Here is a 17,520-nt window from a genome sequence, read left to right on the forward strand (position 1 = left end):
ACCCCTCTAATGACCTTAAACAGACATATGTTGTTATTTTAAGGTCATTTATAAAACATTAACCCCGACCAATAGCTTAGCCCACACAATTGATCAGATTTGAAAGTAATTGGCTTGCTTTCTCACAAAAAGAGAGATGGCATTAAAAGAGGTACAGGTGAAACAGTGAGGTGGTAGATAGCCTATGTGGCTTTTCATTAAGACATGGGGAGGCAAATGCACATATAAATGCATAGCTATACTAAGAGCTATACTAAGAGTTTTCTGCTGCACAGTGGGTTAACTCACTGAGAAATAAGATAATACAACATGGACCATACACATACTTTTAACAGTACACAAATAGACCTTACGTTTAAAAATGTATGAAACTGGTATAGAGATGAAAACAAGTAATGTAGTAAAGAAGTGGCCTCTGTGGAGAGTTTATCATAGATTACCCTATGGCTCCCTCACGTGGTCACATTCATAACTAGCAGGAGTGCACATGGATAAATCAGTTAGCCTACCCACATAAAACATACTTGCAACAATTAGTGTTTTGAATTATCTTTATTAAGTAAACTCTACATTTCAGTATTGCTTTATCTGTTCTTTTATTCTAAATTACAACCTCTTGCAATCAGCACAGTTTTATATATATATATGTGTATATATATATATATATAATTTTTTCAACCAAGCTACACTTCGAGGAATACAAAAATATCACAGTACATTTTCTACTAAGTCACTTCACCCGCGAGGTCTAGAGCGTGGTTGGAGGTGTGGGTTTGGAACACAGGAATCTGGCTATGGCCCCCATAACACATTGATGGACAGTGACATCACTTCAAGAATAACAGCTGATGGATGTCACTTGGGAACCAAGTTTGCATATGCCTTTACAGGCACATTGTGCTAATTCACCAACACAGGCTAGTTATGACACTACAAGGATAAGTCCATGTGATATGTCATGTCAGGTCCACATCCGTAACAATGAGATTCTGATATTCTGATTATATATTTGAACTGAGATTCAGAAGAGCCCACTTGCACCGTTGACCCTCATCTAAAAAGGGCCTACGAAGAGTTTGGTCCAGCCAGACTCCAGTGTTTCCAAGCCCCCAGACCTCCAACAGCTGAATTGGAAAAAGGGAACCCACACAACACTCACATTGTACTCTCTCATTCCAATTCCTCTCTGCATACACATCATGTCTATACAAAATATCAAAAACAAAAAAGATAAAACAAAACACTGAATAATCCTCACCCGTACTTTAGGTTTAGCATTTTCATATTAAACTTTTTTTCAACTTAATAATTTCGACAAACTTGTTTTTGTTTTGTTTCTTTTCTTGTTTAAACACTGTCAGGATAGCTAAAACTCAGATCCATTGTGAGTGGTGGGGGCTTTCGCTCCCTAGGACAGAGGAATGTTGCAGTATGAATCTGACTCAACTCAGTGGTTTCTTTTCAAAGACGGAACCAACAAACAACAAATAATGATTTTTTTTTGTGTTTTTTGAAGTCGATCCCCCAAGCTAACCACAGAGCATGGCCAAGGCCCCTGGAGAGAGGGAGATGGAGACATCTGATGGTGAGACGTGAAGGTGGGACTACACCTCACAGGAAGTTACACAGAAACATGAACGATGATAAATGAGACGGGGGAGGAGGCTACTCAGCCATGAAAAGAGATAGAGGCCGCCATTGGCTCAACACCCGAGCCCTGGGTCACGCAAAAACCAATGACATACAAGAGGAAGTCTTACAGGTGCGCAGGTCTAGTCGGGGGGGGGGGGGGATGCTGATTGTGCTGCCTGTGTGCTATGTCGGGCGTGTACATTAGTGGTACACAAGAAAACATGTGACGTGAAGGAGTAAAGGAGTGAGATGGGAGACAGAGAGGAAGTTCCATACAGGGCCATAGAAAGTGACAGGGGAAAGAGCTGCGGACGCGTGGGTCGGTTGTCCCATACGTTCTTTAATCCAGCTCCCCCCCTAGTCCCAGTCACGGGGAGAAAGTGGCCATCTCCAGGGAGATGCGCTGCCACAGCTCCTTGGTCTGCTTGCCCCTCTTCAGGTTCTGAAGCACGTCGTTGAACTGCATCATGCCCACGGGGGTCAGACAGAAGGCCCCCCGCGCGCTGCGGATGATGTTGACAAAGTCGTCGTAGTCGGCCGGGGTGAGGTGGATCAGCCGGTGGTGAATGTACTGCAGAGAGAGAGAGAGAGAGAGGGAGGAAAGATGGAGGAGAGGGAGGAGAGAAAGAGAGAGGGAAGACAGATGGAGGGACAGATACAGAGAGCGAGAGAGAGAGTGTGTTGAGTCAAGAGGCCACAGAGAGGTCATCTATTTATGACAATGTGTGTGCTATGAGGCTAGGAGGGCTCTGGGGGATCATCTGTTCATAACAGACCAGGCACGCAGTTAATAGTTTGGGAGTAGCACGTTTCACCACTATGTGGGGTTAATGTGCAGTGCCGCCTTGACAAGGTGGTTTGAACTGCTGCATACTTCCGAGATCATCGTTAGTTGTGGTACAGGATAGCCAAGGTTGATTTAATCAAGTTAACTTCGTACCATCTCAAGGGTAGACTATATTTTTAATCAAAGTAAGGACAAACCAGCTCACTTTCAGTGAATGGAGCGAGAGCCTTCTCACTCCCAGTCCACTGCACAGTTATTTAATATTTATCTCTCAGGACACATAATGGGGCCGAATAGCTTTATTATTAATGAGAATAATTTGGAGGGACCATGGTTTAAATGACTCACACAGGAACTTAATGGCGTGTGACTCAAAAGGGCAAGTTGCTGTACCCCGTGATACAGCTGCAATTTCCCGTCTTCCAGTTAGAACTAATGCTCCGTTTACCATGAAGCCCTGTAATGCCCATCTACTACACACAGAGAAACACGTGTGAAACGGAGGTCGATCACGGAAATGTTCGCATCTTCAAAGTTCACAATCATCATCTCAATCTTGCTGGATTTTTTAAATCTACTGATTGTGTCGACCTTAAGTCCGCCGGAACTCTGAAGTGTGAATTTCCACGGTTATACTGTAGCTCTTTTGAGGTTCCATTAAATGAGCAACTGCTGCAACTGGTAGAGGGAGGGAGAACATGCTGATAGAAGACATGAACCCGTCACAGCGTATCTAAAACGACGCTGGGCATATGCTATTTATTTCCCCTCCAGTGACTTGGGAAATGACTCACTGTCAGTGATGGTAGCTTTCCGCTCGACTACGGCCCCCAGATACCTCATCTCATTAGCTGCCTGATGAGACACTGAGGAGGAGGAGAGCCTGTATCAGGCTGGTGGTGTCAGCTGACTTCAGGGAGATGGCGTGCACGCCCATGCACAAACCTCAGATGCGAAAAGTAAGCGAGACATGGTACTGGAGGGCAAGTGATCTGATGTTAGGGCGGACTGTAGGTGTCACTAGTTCTGTCAGTGTTGCAGACTCATATTTAAATCCTCATCCCACAGAGCAGGCTGATAATACAGGCTGATAGTGACTGATACCATACCACAAATCAGAAGCAGCAAATACTTCTTACAGAGAAAGTGAACGAGTGTGTGTGTGTGTGTGTGTGCAGTATCAGACAGCATTGAAGGCTGCTAAAACAGAGTACATTTCAAATCTTCTCTCAAAGAACATTGGTAAACCCAAGGTTCTGTTTAATACCCTGGACTCCCTTGTTAACCCTCGGGTTACTGCTTCTGTTCTACCTTCGCCTGCTCTCTGCAATGATTTTCTCAATTTCTTTGTTGATAAAATGTCATCTCTTCGCTCTGTACCCTCTAGTGCTGCCCTTGACGCTGCTGCCCGCCTCCTGACTAGTACAAAGAAGAGAGACCACATCACACCGGTGCTGGCTTCCCTGCACTGGCTCCCTGTTCGCTTCAGGATTGACTTTAAAATACTGCTCCTTTTCTTTAAGGCACTGAATGGCCTGGCCCCTCAGTACCTAGCTGAACTTCTCCATGTTCACACCCCAGCTAGAGCACTGAGGACATCAAACGAGCTTAAATTGGATGTCCCAAGGTCTAGGATAAGGACTAAAGGCGACCGAGCTTTTGCAGTGGCTGCCCCGAAGCTGTGGAACAGCCTGCCGCCACAAATTCAGTCTGCCCAGACCCTAGACATTTTTAAATCACAGCTTAAGACTCACCTGTTTTCACTGGCTTTCTGAGGCTAGTTAAGCCATACATCCCTGGCCCTGGTATGACTGTAGTTTGGTGTAGTATGGTGTAGTTTTAAACAGTGCACTTTTATATTCAGTATTGCTTGTAATGTATTGTCTGTTTTTATTTTATTTATACTGTAAAGCACTTTGGTGCAACTTCGGTTGATTTTAAATGTGCGATATAAATAAAGTTGACCTTGACCTTGAGTGTGTGCGAGCGCAACTGCCTGCGTGCGCCTGTGCATTTCCACGGGGCATCTCCAGGGGCCAAAATGCTTTTCAGCTTTGCAGCTGTCACAGCAAATGAACTGCTGCTCCATCGGTGCTGCCCATCTTCCAGTGGATGTGCTAACAGTCTCCCGGCTCCCTCTCTACAGTTTGAAGCACTCTTGCTCCATAAACTATTTATGTAAGCTGTGTGAAAGACACACTCCCTCCTCCTCCTCCTCCTCCCTCCACTATGCTAACACACAGATACCCCTGCTCTGATCCTGTCTCTCATCTACCATCTCAGTTATTTAGCAGGCTCTTTTACATGGAGCATCTAACATGCAACATGTATTGAGTTTGGTTGACTCACAAAGATACTGAACACAAAACCTTTGATATAAAACCAGCGGATTCATTTGGACTCAATTATTCAGTCTTGAGTGACCAACTAAACTATATCAGTAGCTCAGCCATGGTGAGTCCATCAAAGGCTAAAGTATAAGAGCCAAGGCCGCAGCATGATACTGTGTGTGTGTGTGTGTGTTTACCTGAAGATAGGCCTGCTGGCATCGCTGCACCAGCTGGTGGAAGGCGGGGGTGCGGAGGTGGGCGTGGATGTGGGCGGGGTTGAGCCTCTGCAGGGCCTCCATGATGATCTCTTGCAGCACAAAGGGGCTGAGCACGCCCTTAGCCGCGCCCACACAGAACTGGTACACGTAGTTCACCCCTGGGGGTTGGGGGAGAAGGTGTGGATAGGTAGAGATGGAGGGGGAGAGGAGGGAGATGGGGAGGAGTGGAGTAGGTGGAGGAGAGGGAGACAAGCAAAAAAGAGGGTGCGGAAGGGAAGAGAGAAGAAGGACAAGTGAGGAGGGATAGAGGGAAGTGAAGAGAAAATCAAAGTCTCAATTCAAGAGCAGAAAGGAAAAAAATCTTCGGTAGTTATAATGGTAGCTACAAGCATGTAGAGCATATGCAGAGAGCTTCAGAATAAATGTCAGAGGACAAGTACTGGGAGATCAAAAAAAAAAAAAAGCAAAGCAGCGCTCCAGCGCCTTACTGAGCATTCTCCTCTTTAACCGCTCAAACCTGAGGCTGCGAAGCTAGTATATGAATATTTCATATCTACCTTCTTCTACTGGTTTATTCAAAGACAAAAGACATGTCAACCACACCTCAAATACAACAGGTGGGCCGCTAACCCCCCGCCTGGGCTCCCCTAACCCCCTGCCTGGGCCCTCTCTGACAGCCAACCCCTCTGACCTTCCCTGTCCCGCTGACAAAGATAGCAGGTGGCCTAGTCCGTTTGGTCTTAACAACCTGTTGTAGACCGGCAACTCCCATTCCCCTCATTCCCCGTTGCCCCACGCCCACCTAGCCGGGCAGCCAGGCCCAGTAGCCACTTGACGTCCTCGGTGTAAGGGGGGCTGCGGGAGAAGTTGTTGGGGTGGTCGTTGTGAGCCCTCCTGCCCAGCATCTCCAGGGCCAGCATGCCTACAAACCACCAAAAGAGACAATTACCACAACCAAACGCCAATCACTGCATGCAAATGTACGATATGCATTGTATTTTTAGTTTGCTATTCTTCACTTTGCCTTCAGCCCTAGATTATAGTCTTAGTCACGTGTTTTAGAAAGGAGATGCACTTGAGAGTTCTGGGAAGTAGTAGTACTGTACACTGACTGTTCCTAAGTTAAATGCAATTATTGTAAGTCGCTTTGGATAAAACCGTCAGCTAAATGACTGTACTGTAAGAATGTAATGTAATTTAACTTCCACTATCATTTATTTAGCGATAATACATGAATCAATCTAATTTAGTAGAAGAACTAAGTCTCGAGAACTAAGCCAAGCCGTTTTCCTCCTCACCAACTCTGTAGGCAGAGTGCAGGTAGTGCAGGCCCTGCTGGCTGATTGGCTGGCTGTGCAGCTCGTCCTCAGTCGGGAAGGGGGTGCTGACCAGCGCGGTGGGCTGGGAAGACAGGCCAGGAAGCACGGTCCCCTGCATGGCCTGGAGGGCGGCGCCTGGGTGGACGCCACCTACTGGATAGAGAGCGGAGAAAGCGGCGGCTCCTGAGAGTGACAGTGTGCCATAGAGGGAGAATGGTGAAACACAGAGCCACTTTGGAAACGTTTCACACAAGTTTCTAGTTTAAAAACGTTTTAATAGGACATAATTGTTAATAGTCTGATAGGATTTTCTTTTAAAGCAGCAATGAGGAGTTTTTCAAATTTGTGTTGAGAGTTTAACATGTTTTTGAATGATTTTTCAAGATGCCCATCCACATCCATTGTATGACCAAAACGGTGGTAGAGCAATTATCAGACTTTCTCAAAAGTGCTAGTTTTGTCAACGTTTTGATCTGAACCATTGTATATGATCATAAGTAGCCTTAAAACCGGGCTAAACATGCATTTCCCCTTTACTACTCCTTTAATACACTAGTCACTACGTCATGCACCCCAAAAAAAGACGCATATTGCACATACCCACACGATCGTGGCATCTTAACTGACCTGCTACGGTGGCGCTGAGCGGCAGGCCCGTCTCGCTGTGGTACGGGTGGACGGAGATCTGGGTCATGGACGGCACCGGCACACCGGGGAAGGTCACAGCAGTGGCCTGCATGGGCGGATGGGGGCCGGTGGCCACTGCGAACGGGTACTGGGCACCGATAAATGCCGGGTGCATTCCCTGGGAGGGCACACAGACACACTTAAAATCAGTTAGACGCTGTTCCACGACACCGAGGACTGTGGGGCAGCTCTGTTGAGAGGTAGGAAAAAGAGAGAGGGAGAAAAAGTGTGTGCGTGCGTGTGTGCGTGCGTGTGTGTGTGCGTGATGTGTGTATTATAGGATTCAGAAAACACAACAAAGAATCTGTGTTGATTTCCCTGTTGTGTCCTGAGGAGAAGGTATCAAGCTTGGCAGGATTGGCGAGTTTTTGTTCCCTTTATTCACATCCATCCACAGAGAATGATTCTGTCAATCAATTTAACGCCTCCGAGTTCCTGATGGGCTCAAAAGAAAGAATTTTAGAAAATAGGATTGGAGGTCAAACACTGCAGATGCTGCAGTGCATAATAAAGACTTTGGCAGCTGTCCCAAGTTATTAGTTGAACATCTTTGAAATGTCAGTTTCAATTTTGTCATCTCACTGGTCTCCCTCTTCTAAAGTCAATTCCAATTTGGTTACGCATATCTCCCCGGCTGAGTACAAAAAACAGTTCTAATCAAATTCATAAAATGAACATAACTGTAGGATACTGAACACTAAGATAAAAGAGAAAACACATTGATGCTTTGAGACCAGTATTCTATGAAGAGTTTAATTCTTGATAGACATTTTCTGAGTAAGAGAGGAGGAAGCTATACATGACCTACGGGGTAACACTTTATTTGAAGGGGTGTGCATAAGACTGACATAACACTTGTGGGAATATCATTGTCCATTTAGGCATGTACCACCACCGTTGGCGCCATTTTTTGTCAATAGTTAATGATCCCCAGCCCACATAAAACAACACAAGTCAGAGGTCAGTGTTGCAATATACCAACTTATGCAAATATCTTGTGTTGTTTTGTGTGTGTGCGTGCAAAGCCTGTAAAACCTGTTGGTTCTTTAAGGCCTAGAAGACACTATGTGTTGTTCTTACTAATATCTCCTGAGTGGCATTTGTTTGATGAACGCCTGCTAGCAAAGGGACTGCTTATATCAATTCCTTATTTGAAGATACAATAGATCAGATTGCAGATATAGTAAAATTGGTCAAATTGCCCGTGCCTACAAGTCCGCCCAGCAACAGGAGTTACGCCTAAATGTTTCTTGTTCATTGGTTAAGTTCTTTCCTATTTCTGGTCTTGATTGGCTCCAACCCTCTGACGTATAGTATAATTAAAGGGGTCAACCTATCTTAGAAACTCCACGTCTTCCTTACCCCCATGTATCCGACTGACATCGAACTCTGAACCAGACCTGTCCTGTATCAGACCTCTTTATTTCTAGTTTGTGAACATCATCTCCCGACATGTAGGTACTCAGGAGTGGAAACCAACACTGTCATGACACCAAGGGATGTGCATAAGACTGACGTGACATGCGTGAGGCAAAACGTGAATCATGCACACTTCGGCTCGAGACTGCGACCAAAATGGTTGCATATATGTGACCATTATTTTTCAGAGAGTGAGAGTCAAAATTTAACATGGTCACATTTGTGCTGTTTTGGTGCAAATTCACTAACATATTTCATGTCAGTCTTATGCACAACCTTTCAAATAAAGTGTTAAGCAATCCGTTGTTCTTCTTGAAAGCCCAAGCTCTACAAGAAGCCCTTGCACCCAGACAAGAAATTCAGAAGACACGTTTTTAGTCGAGAACTAGGCTGAATTTGTTACCTGCTCTAGAAGTGTCAGCACTGTATGTCATGGCATGATGCCAGCAGATACAGGTCGTCCTCTAACCCCATCTTTCTCAGTAAGTCTCCCCCCTCTACCTATTCCTCTCTCTCCTCTGCTCTTCCATCCATCTGCCCCTCTCTCTCTCTCTGCCTGCCTGTCTGTCTGTCTGTCTGTCTGCCTGTCTCTCTGCCTGTCTGTCTCTCTGCCTGTCTGTCTCTCTGCCTGTCTGTCTCTCTGCCTGTCTGCCTGCCTGCCTGTCTGTCTGTCTGCCTCCCCTCACCATGTCCCCCTCCATGCCTGCTGCTTGTCTCCAGAGTTGTCACTGCAGAACATGTTCTCAGTTTACTTGGATAACTAGACTTGCACCTCAGAGCACAACAGTTTAGCATTTTCTTCAGTTCAGGAAGTGAATTTTGCTACGTTCAAACCACGTTTCAGAAAACCCTTATATTTAAACCTGGAACCAAGCTGGACCGCGTGGTTGTGAAATCCGCTGAATGTGTTTGTTGGGTGCACGCTTCTGAGGACCACACTGCAGTCAAAAAAACGAAATCACACAACAGAGAGAGGTAGTCGTTGCTGCCCTCTGGTGCTTGGTCAGAGGTATTAATAACTCTTATACACACATAACAAAAGAGAAAAAGAATTTGTGGATCCGCTTCATAATTCGGATCCGCTCCAAAATCTAATCAGGTCTAGGGTACCTTGGGCGAATATATGCACCAAGTATGAACATCATAGGGTTATTTGTTTAGAACAAGACTCATTCAGCCACATACACAAAACACACACACCCACATACAGACAGCAGTGAACAACACCCTACTTAGGCAGCTAATAAAACATTTTAAGATAAAAAAAAAAATCTCTCTTTTTATCCCGCCTCTCTATCTTTCCAGCTCTCTCCCTCCTTCTCCCCCCCAGGTGTCCAGCCAGTCCTCTTACCTGTGGGTAGGCGGCCGCCGACACAGGGAAGACAGTGGGCCGAGGGACGTGCTGGAGGGGGTGTCCCAGGTACTGGGGGGTGCACACGCTGGGCAGGTGGGCCTGGATGGTGGTGTAGGGATGCAGCCCCTGGCCGTGAGGGTGGGCCATGGCCGACCCAGGCAGCGCATGCGACTGGTAGATAGTGGAGCCCACGGAGATGACTGGCACCACCGCCGCCGCCGTGACAGAAGCCGTGACAGTGGCGACGCCCGAGGACTCCATGGCACCCCCGCTGTCCAGCAGGCCACAGCTCTCTGGGGGTCTCCGCCCGGCACCGCCGTTGGCCCCGCAGCGACCGGGCCCCTCGCGCTGTGACCCGGAGCCGCCGCCCAACGTCTGCTCGTAGAGCCAGTACCACTGGTGGGCCACCTCGAAGAGCACCTCCGGGTACACGCCTCCCCCCTTAGCGGCCTCCTCCACAGCCATGCAGGCCTTCTCCAGCATCACGTTGTCCTGAGGATGGACGGAGAGGAGGAGAGGGGGTAGGAGGTGAAGAGAGGTTGGAAAACGAGCAAGAGGAAATCATCAACATGAGCATCTTGACACTCGAGAATGACCATGACCCGCCTAGATCAACGGAATCAGAGATGTGCTCTAGCAGAGCAGGTCAGGTTAGGTTTACTTCTGGGTTAGAGGTCCCTATTGTGCTCCTTTTCAATAAGTTAATACAGGTCTCTGGGGTCCCCAAAATATGTCTTTGTATTTTTTTTTGTGCTGAAAATACAGATTAAGCATTCCAGCATGCCTCTATACGTAACTGTTTCAGTCCTGTTCTGGATGCGCCGTTTCTGTGTCTGTAGCTTTAATCCAAAATGAGCTGCGGATCCCATCCCCCACTCTGTCCATGCCTCCAGACGTTCAAACAATGCAAATGCAGCAGGACATTTCTGAACGGTTAGTTAACACAATTTGTGAACTTTTTTCCAGATGGGGGGGGGGGAGACTTCTGACATCAAGCAAATCGGAATGGCTTGTTCAATCACATTTTCATAATTTGTCTGCCCATAAAAAATGGCTGGGTTGTGTAATTGTGTGTAAAGTTGTGTGTTAGTAGGCCCATCAGAGACCCAAATGTATGTGCATAAGCACTGAAAAAGTAAGTTTTTCATAACAGATCCCCTTTAAAATAGAGTAAAACCCCTGTGTGTGTGTGTGTGTGTGTGTGTGTGTGTGTGTGTGTGTGTGTGTGTGTACCTGTTCTTTACACTGCACCAGGGCTCTCTGGATCTCATTAGGGTTCAGAGCATGTGCGTGGGGCAGGCAGCTCAGTGCCAGCTCCGCTGCCGCCCGCACCATGTTGGGGTCACGCGCCCGTGACGCCCGGTCTGCCAGGGACGCCACCTCGGGAGGGGTGAGGTGCCCGTCCCAACACTCTACCAGGATGTTGAGAGCAGCGCTGCCAATCTCCATGGCCTGGCCTGGAAGGGAGAGAGAAAGAAAGAAAGAAAGAAAGAAAGAAAGAAAGAAAGAAAGAGAGAGAGAGAGAGAGAGAGAGAGAGATTAAGAGGCAGAAAGAGTGTGAAAGAGAAAGACAGGGAACAGAGGAATGAAGACTGTGTGTTTGGCAGTGCGTTCAGCTACATTTGTGTTACATTGATACACCTTTCAAAATGTCTTGTAAAGTGAACAACCCTTAAAAGCCTATACCAGGGGTGCCCAATATATCAATTTTCGATCGACCAGTAGAGCACAGAGATGCTGGTAGATCTCGTGTCATTCAAAAAAGAAAACAAAAAAGCAGACTTGATGACACGTGTGGAGGCAAATTACAGTCTGTCATGTCAGTGTCCTCCCTTGTCCAAATGAGCAACTCTTGCCTCCTGCCAATTTGTAGATTACAAGTGTGACAGTTTTGTACTACAGTCTAGCTGAGTATTTTCATGATTTAATCATGTGTGGGCTGATGATCATAGGCTTGTATGTGCTGCTACAAAGTGAATTTACTTTCACTTTCATATAGGCGTTACAGTACATCCATAAACTCTTGAAAATTAATCACTTCCAATTCGGTTTTATACAATCTATTTTGTACCATGGTAAACTGGAGGGATGATAGTAGCCCAGCAAAATTTATTGAAAAACTAGAAACTCGAGAAAAGTCAGGATTATGCAACCAAGTCATCAGTGTATTGTGCTGTGTGAGTCATTGAAGTAGGAAGACACTCTGCTCTGACACTGTTCTGACAAGCTGACTGTTACCTGTTAGAACCAAGTTAACATTCCACTTCCAGTGTGACATAATTGGAAGCGTTTTCCGCAATGGGATACTTTTTAAGATATGGATTTAATGAGTTTGCTCACAAGCCAAAAACGTGTGGGGAAAATACATGTGGTAGAAATTACTGCAGGCGCCTCTGCTTCTCTTCCCAGCGCCTCTAAAAGCACTCCCCCTCACACATCTCCTCCCACCCTCTCCCCACTCCCCCTCACACATCTCCTCCCACCCTCTCCCCCCTCACACATCTCCTCCCACCCTCTCCCCACTCCCACTCCCCCTCACACATCTCCTCCCACCCTCTCCCCACTCCCCCTCCCCCTCACACATCTCCTCCCACCCTCTCCCCACTCCCACTCCCCCTCACACATCTCCTCCCACCCTCTCCCCACTCCCACATCTCCTCCCACCCTCTCCCCACTCCCACATCTCCTCCCACCCTCTCCCCACTTCCCCTCCCACCCTCTCCCCACTCCCACTCCCACATCTCCTCCCACCCTCTCCCCACTCCCCCTCCCCCTCACACATCTCCTCCCACCCTCTCCCCACTCCCACTCCCCCTCACACATCTCCTCCCACCCTCTCCCCACTCCCCCTCCCCCTCACACATCTCCTCCCACCCTCTCCCCACTCCCCCTCCCCCTCACACATCTCCTCCCACCCTCTCCCCACTCCCACTCCCCCTCACACATCTCCTCCCACCCTCTCCCCCTCACACATCTCCTCCCACCCTCTCCCCCTCACACATCTCCTCCCACCCTCTCCCCCCTCACACATCTCCTCCCACCCTCTCCCCACTCCCACTCCCCCTCACACATCTCCTCCCACCCTCTCCCCACTCCCCCTCCCCCTTACACAACTCCTCCCACCCTCTCCCCACTCCCACTCCCCCTCACACATCTCCTCCCACCCTCTCCCCACTCCCCCTCCCCCTCACACAACTCCTCCCACCCTCTCCCCACTCCCCCTCACACATCTCCTCCCACTCCTCCCCACTCCCCCTCCCACCCTCTCCCCACTCCCCCTCCCCCTCTCACATCTCCTCCCACCCTCTCCCCACTCCCACCATCCTCACCGGTGATCCAGGAGACGTGTGAGGAGTAGGTGCGCGAGAGCCAATTGGGCGAGACGAAGTTGTGCAGGCCCAGGGCGTACAGGCCAATCTCGAAGGCACACAGGTGCAGGTTGCGGTGGGGCCCCTGGTGGCCCCCGCTGGCTGAGGGCTGGGTGAAGATGGAGGTGGAGCTGTTCCCCCCGGCTTTGATCAGCACCGTCTTGGCCAGTTCAAAGTAGAAGTGTGCCGCTGCTTCTGACGGCTGGTTGGGCACGTGTGGCGCATGGCACTCAGGGCGACGGCCTTTATACCTATATGGGGTGGGATGCATGGTGTCAATCACTGGAATTGTACTTGACCAATCCAAACATTTCACCAAAATGATTTGCTCTTTTTACATTCTTAATACCACTATACTGTGTAGGGTTGTAAGGTGATGGCAAGACATGGAATTATACAGCCAAATTAGTTATATTTTAATTATTTAGTTGCATCTTAGGAATTGGGAGTGGTTTGACTCACCTGCTGGTGTCTGTGCTCTTTGCCCTAGCCCCGCCCCCAGCCCTGCGAGAGCCACTGGAGGAGGAGGAGCCCAGGGAATCGGAGGAGGAGCTGCTGATGCTGTCACTGTCCTGGCCCCTCCCCCAGGAGGCCGCGGCCCAGCCCCCTCGGAGCGGGCGCCGGCTGAGGGTTGGCGAGCTGTCGGAGGTGGTCTCCGGGGCGCTGCTGTCGATGCTGGCCATGCCTGGGGACACACAGCAGATGACCAGTCTAAAACTCACATCTAACATTCACACAGGTGCTCTTAAATCTTATACAGGTGCTCTAAACAGTCCACTGTAAAATAGCAAAAAATTTAACAAATACCATATATATTGACAAGGTGATGGAAGGTAAAAGCCGTAGTGGTTATTGCATCTACCTAGGCCCTTCTATTCATCTCCCATGTACACTACTGGGCCCAGAACACACTCTGGGCTCGCTGGAGGAGCGTGTTACCTGTGTGTTTTTTCTTCTGGCGGACGGGGGAGCCCCAGCAGCGGCCGCTGTACGCCCCCCGCCCCCCCAGGGCCAGGCGGCTGGGCACCGTGCCCTCCGGCTTGAAGGGCGCCGCCTCGCTCTGCTGGTCGCACGATGCTGGCTGGGCGCCCTCTGGCAATGCGGGTGGGGAGGGGGAGGGAGGGGAGAGATTCAATTCAATTAATTAAGTTCAATATAACTTAAATATATATATTTGTATTGTATTATGTTATCGTATAATATTGAACTACCTTCAAATGTCAACAGTATACTCAAATTATACTCAAATGTGTTCAGGAGTGTTCAATACAGGTAGGAGGATACACTTAGTCTGGGCAACAGTACCCAGGCTAGGATGAGCCTGGGATGAACAAGCCACTGCATTCACACTGGCACTTCCCTAGCGGTGGCCGCTAACTAATTTTCATAGTGGTTAGATTATACTAAGGTGGTGTAACGCCTCTTCAGTGACTCACCTTGCTCTCTTGGCTCGCTGACAGCCTCTCCCGCTGCGTTTCCGCCCCCCAGCCCTGCCTGGTGTCCTGCCGCACCCCCACCTGCCACCGCCTGGACTGAGGAGGAGGAGCTGGCCGCAGTGGCGTTGGCAGAGGAGGAGGGTCCGTGTTTGGACACGCCTCCTCCAGTGGCGCCCCCGGCGCCGTGGGCAGCGTGCTTGGAGGGGCTGCGCTGGCTGCTGGCAGCTGGTTTGCTGGAATAGAAGGAGCTCAGGGTCTGAGGCTTATGGGTCTGGCTCTCCCGGTCCAATAGCTTGTCCAGAATCTAGGGAGGTGGAGGGGGAGATGGAGAGATGGACAGGGAGAGAGGGAAGGAAGGAGATAGTGAAGGAGAGTCAACAATTAACTAACCATAATTCCATAATGAATATCATTGCAGCCTATAAACATTATAGAGCCTACAATCAACATGTGTGCCTCTCTGGTCTAGTGAAATACATTCTCTGGGCTCTACTGAATGTAATGGAAGTCTGGCTACACGACTGGTGAGCTACCTTCTTCAGCTTGCTCTGGTCATCCTTGTATGTGATCATGAGGGCAAGGGCCAGGTCTCCCTTCTCCCTCCTGGTGCCCTCACACAGAAGAGGGTGCTCTGCCTCGCTCACTGTCGTCTTCATACCTGGAGAAGAGGAGGGGGAGGGGGTGTTATTGATGAAAGGAAGGAGGGAAAGAGGAAGGTCAAATCAAAGGGATGACGGGGACGGAGAGAGCAAGAGAAAGAGAGAGAGGTCAGTGACGGCAACAACAGCAGAGGAAGAAAAGGCCACGTCCTAATCAGTGACTTAAGTGGCAGATAAATGCTTCACAAACCAACTGGTCTCTGGGTATTTTCCCTAATTAGGGACACCTAACCAGACCACCGACAAGTAAACAAAGCTATTTACCAAAACAGTAATAAGAGTCAGTAGAAGCCTCTCACCCAGGGCTGCTACAGCGGCCTCGAAGCCCAGCTCCTCATCCCCCGGCATCTCGTTGTTGTGGTTGCGGCTGGGCGGCCGGGACCCCGTGGGGGACACGACTGGACAAACAATATACAGAGAAAACAAACCACCATAAATCACTGGAATTCTCACCCAGTAGACCGGCGTTGCATTTATAGTCAACGCTCACACTTTGAACTAACGATGTCTGTATACAGTAACCAGGCCAGGTCAAGCCTGGCTTATGTGCGTGGCTGGCTTGTTTCTGTTCAGGACTGGTAGGACGGAAGCTGGTCATGCCACTTGAATGTACATGCACCCGTCAATGAAAAAGAGTAAATGTGCGCACCTCTGATCCTATTTTAGGCCAGGTGCTGGAACAATATGTAGAATAACTTGAAGGTTGAAAAGATCCGCACACTGGATTAATGCTCCCAGTACTCTTTTATTGGCTACAAACACAACGTTTAAACCGCTCAGGTCAGGTAGGTAAGGTAGGTAAAGTTGCCTGATAAAGACCTGAGCAGTTGAAACTCCAGGTTCTGGGACCACTGCCTCTTGTGGTAGCAACATAGAACTGCAGGTCAACAACGGGACGGAGGAAGTCAGGGAGGGAGGGAGGGAGGGAGGGAGTGACAACCAGACATTTGCTGTCATTGGTGTGCTGGCTTACAGCCACGCAGAAAAATAACTTTGAGCTTCATGTGTAGGTTAGATGGAGCAGTCCCAAACATGATAATTCTGAGGTATTATCTCCTCAAATACTTTCAAGCATGGATCAACGCATTTGACCATGGTCTGCCACGTTGGGAGTGTCTGCCTTTGTCGGTTTGGAAAAAAGGTGCAGTATTTTCAGGCGACCGGCGAGCACGTCTCTGAGGCTCACCTGGGGTGCAGAGCACGTCGAATATAAAGCTGGCCAGCATGAGGGGCAGGACAGGCCTGTAGTCACAGAAGTTGCCGTCGCGGAGCTGCTCGGCCCTCTCCCGTATGGAGGTCATCTCCACCAGGCCCAGGGGGATCTTCTTCAGCAGAGACACCATCTCTGATTCCTGGTACGCCAGCTTCACCTGAGGTATACAGAAGATGAATGGTATTATATAGCGCTTTTCAAGGTTCTCAAGGCAATCAAATAATTGTATGTTTTCAGTTTTGTTTTGAGCTCCTGGTCTACTTGTAGTGAGATGTTTTTATATTTATGTTTCCAGTATGAACCGTGCTGCTCTATACTAATTGCCCCTAGTGGGACTTAAGTTGTTTGAATTGCATTTGAACTGAAGAGAAGGTGGGCCGTCATGTATAGAGCACATCGCACACCCAGACACGCATCTATCCACTCATCTATCCTCTAAAACTGGGAGGTACGATTCTTCAGGCCTCGGGTCAGTCCCACTGACCTCCAGGGCCTTGGTGGAGGCGGGGGGCCTCTGCAGCTCCAGGGAGAACATGCCGGTGCAGAAGGCCAGGTTGTGGAGCTCCAGCCGTTCGCTCAGCACCGTCAGCAGGAAGGCTGCCTTGGACAGCGTGTTGGTGGCCACCTGGGTCTGCCGGCTGGTAGACACCTTGCTCTTCTTCCCCTGGATGGAGGTCGAGGGAGAGAGGATAAAAACACAGGAGGATTATTGACCAGCACAAAAAGAGAGGCAGAATGCCAAAACGCTTACTATAACGAGGCAGTTGAGGAGTAAAGGTTAAAGGTTACCTTGGTCTGAGGCTGCTCCACCTTCAGGTCTGGAGGATTGGCCAGCAGGTCTCCAGCCAGCTCTACTGCCAATCGGCAGGCCTCGTTGCTGTAGCCGTGGGCGTGTAGGGCTTCGGCACAGGCAAACAGCACCTGGGACATCATACACAGGCTCATTACCTGAAGTGTGAGGGTCTTTAAACTGGTGACACCTTCATCCAGGTTTGAGAACACGGCTGTTCTATATTACACCTGTGCTATTGTGCAATATTGTGCTATACACTTTTAAGTAAATAGTTGGCTACCCTACATCACAAATTGATTTTTTTA

General features: G+C 48.8%; 1 protein-coding gene across 5 annotated transcripts in view; it reads right to left on the bottom strand.

The window, feature by feature from the left end:
- Window positions 1-1,866: 1,866 nt before the first annotated feature.
- zswim8 (zinc finger, SWIM-type containing 8) overlaps window positions 1,867-17,520 on the bottom strand; it is a 37,418-nt gene continuing 21,764 nt past the window's right edge. Inside the window, exons 11-27 of one of the 5 annotated variants that reach the window (XM_084458576.1) lie at window positions 17,212-17,343; window positions 16,907-17,086; window positions 16,396-16,579; window positions 15,509-15,607; window positions 15,084-15,208; window positions 14,551-14,854; window positions 14,054-14,206; window positions 13,577-13,799; window positions 13,076-13,365; window positions 10,980-11,203; window positions 10,544-10,633; window positions 9,744-10,238; window positions 6,914-7,112; window positions 6,266-6,469; window positions 5,770-5,889; window positions 4,947-5,125; window positions 1,867-2,203 (exon numbers count right to left, since the gene is read on the bottom strand). In XM_084458576.1, coding sequence (XP_084314702.1) covers window positions 2,000-2,203; window positions 4,947-5,125; window positions 5,770-5,889; window positions 6,266-6,469; window positions 6,914-7,112; window positions 9,744-10,238; window positions 10,544-10,633; window positions 10,980-11,203; window positions 13,076-13,365; window positions 13,577-13,799; window positions 14,054-14,206; window positions 14,551-14,854; window positions 15,084-15,208; window positions 15,509-15,607; window positions 16,396-16,579; window positions 16,907-17,086; window positions 17,212-17,343 — 3,405 coding nt within the window. In that variant the 3' untranslated portion in view covers window positions 1,867-1,999. The remainder of the gene's footprint in view (window positions 2,204-4,946; window positions 5,126-5,769; window positions 5,890-6,265; window positions 6,470-6,913; window positions 7,113-9,743; window positions 10,239-10,543; window positions 10,634-10,979; window positions 11,204-13,075; window positions 13,366-13,576; window positions 13,800-14,053; window positions 14,207-14,550; window positions 14,855-15,083; window positions 15,209-15,508; window positions 15,608-16,395; window positions 16,580-16,906; window positions 17,087-17,211; window positions 17,344-17,520) is intronic. The other 4 variants (XM_084458580.1, XM_084458578.1, XM_084458579.1 and 1 more) reach the window with 4 other exon arrangements.

The sequence above is a fragment of the Borostomias antarcticus genome (assembly GCF_949987555.1).
Source record: "Borostomias antarcticus genome assembly, chromosome: 25".
NCBI lineage: Eukaryota > Metazoa > Chordata > Actinopteri > Stomiiformes > Stomiidae > Borostomias > Borostomias antarcticus.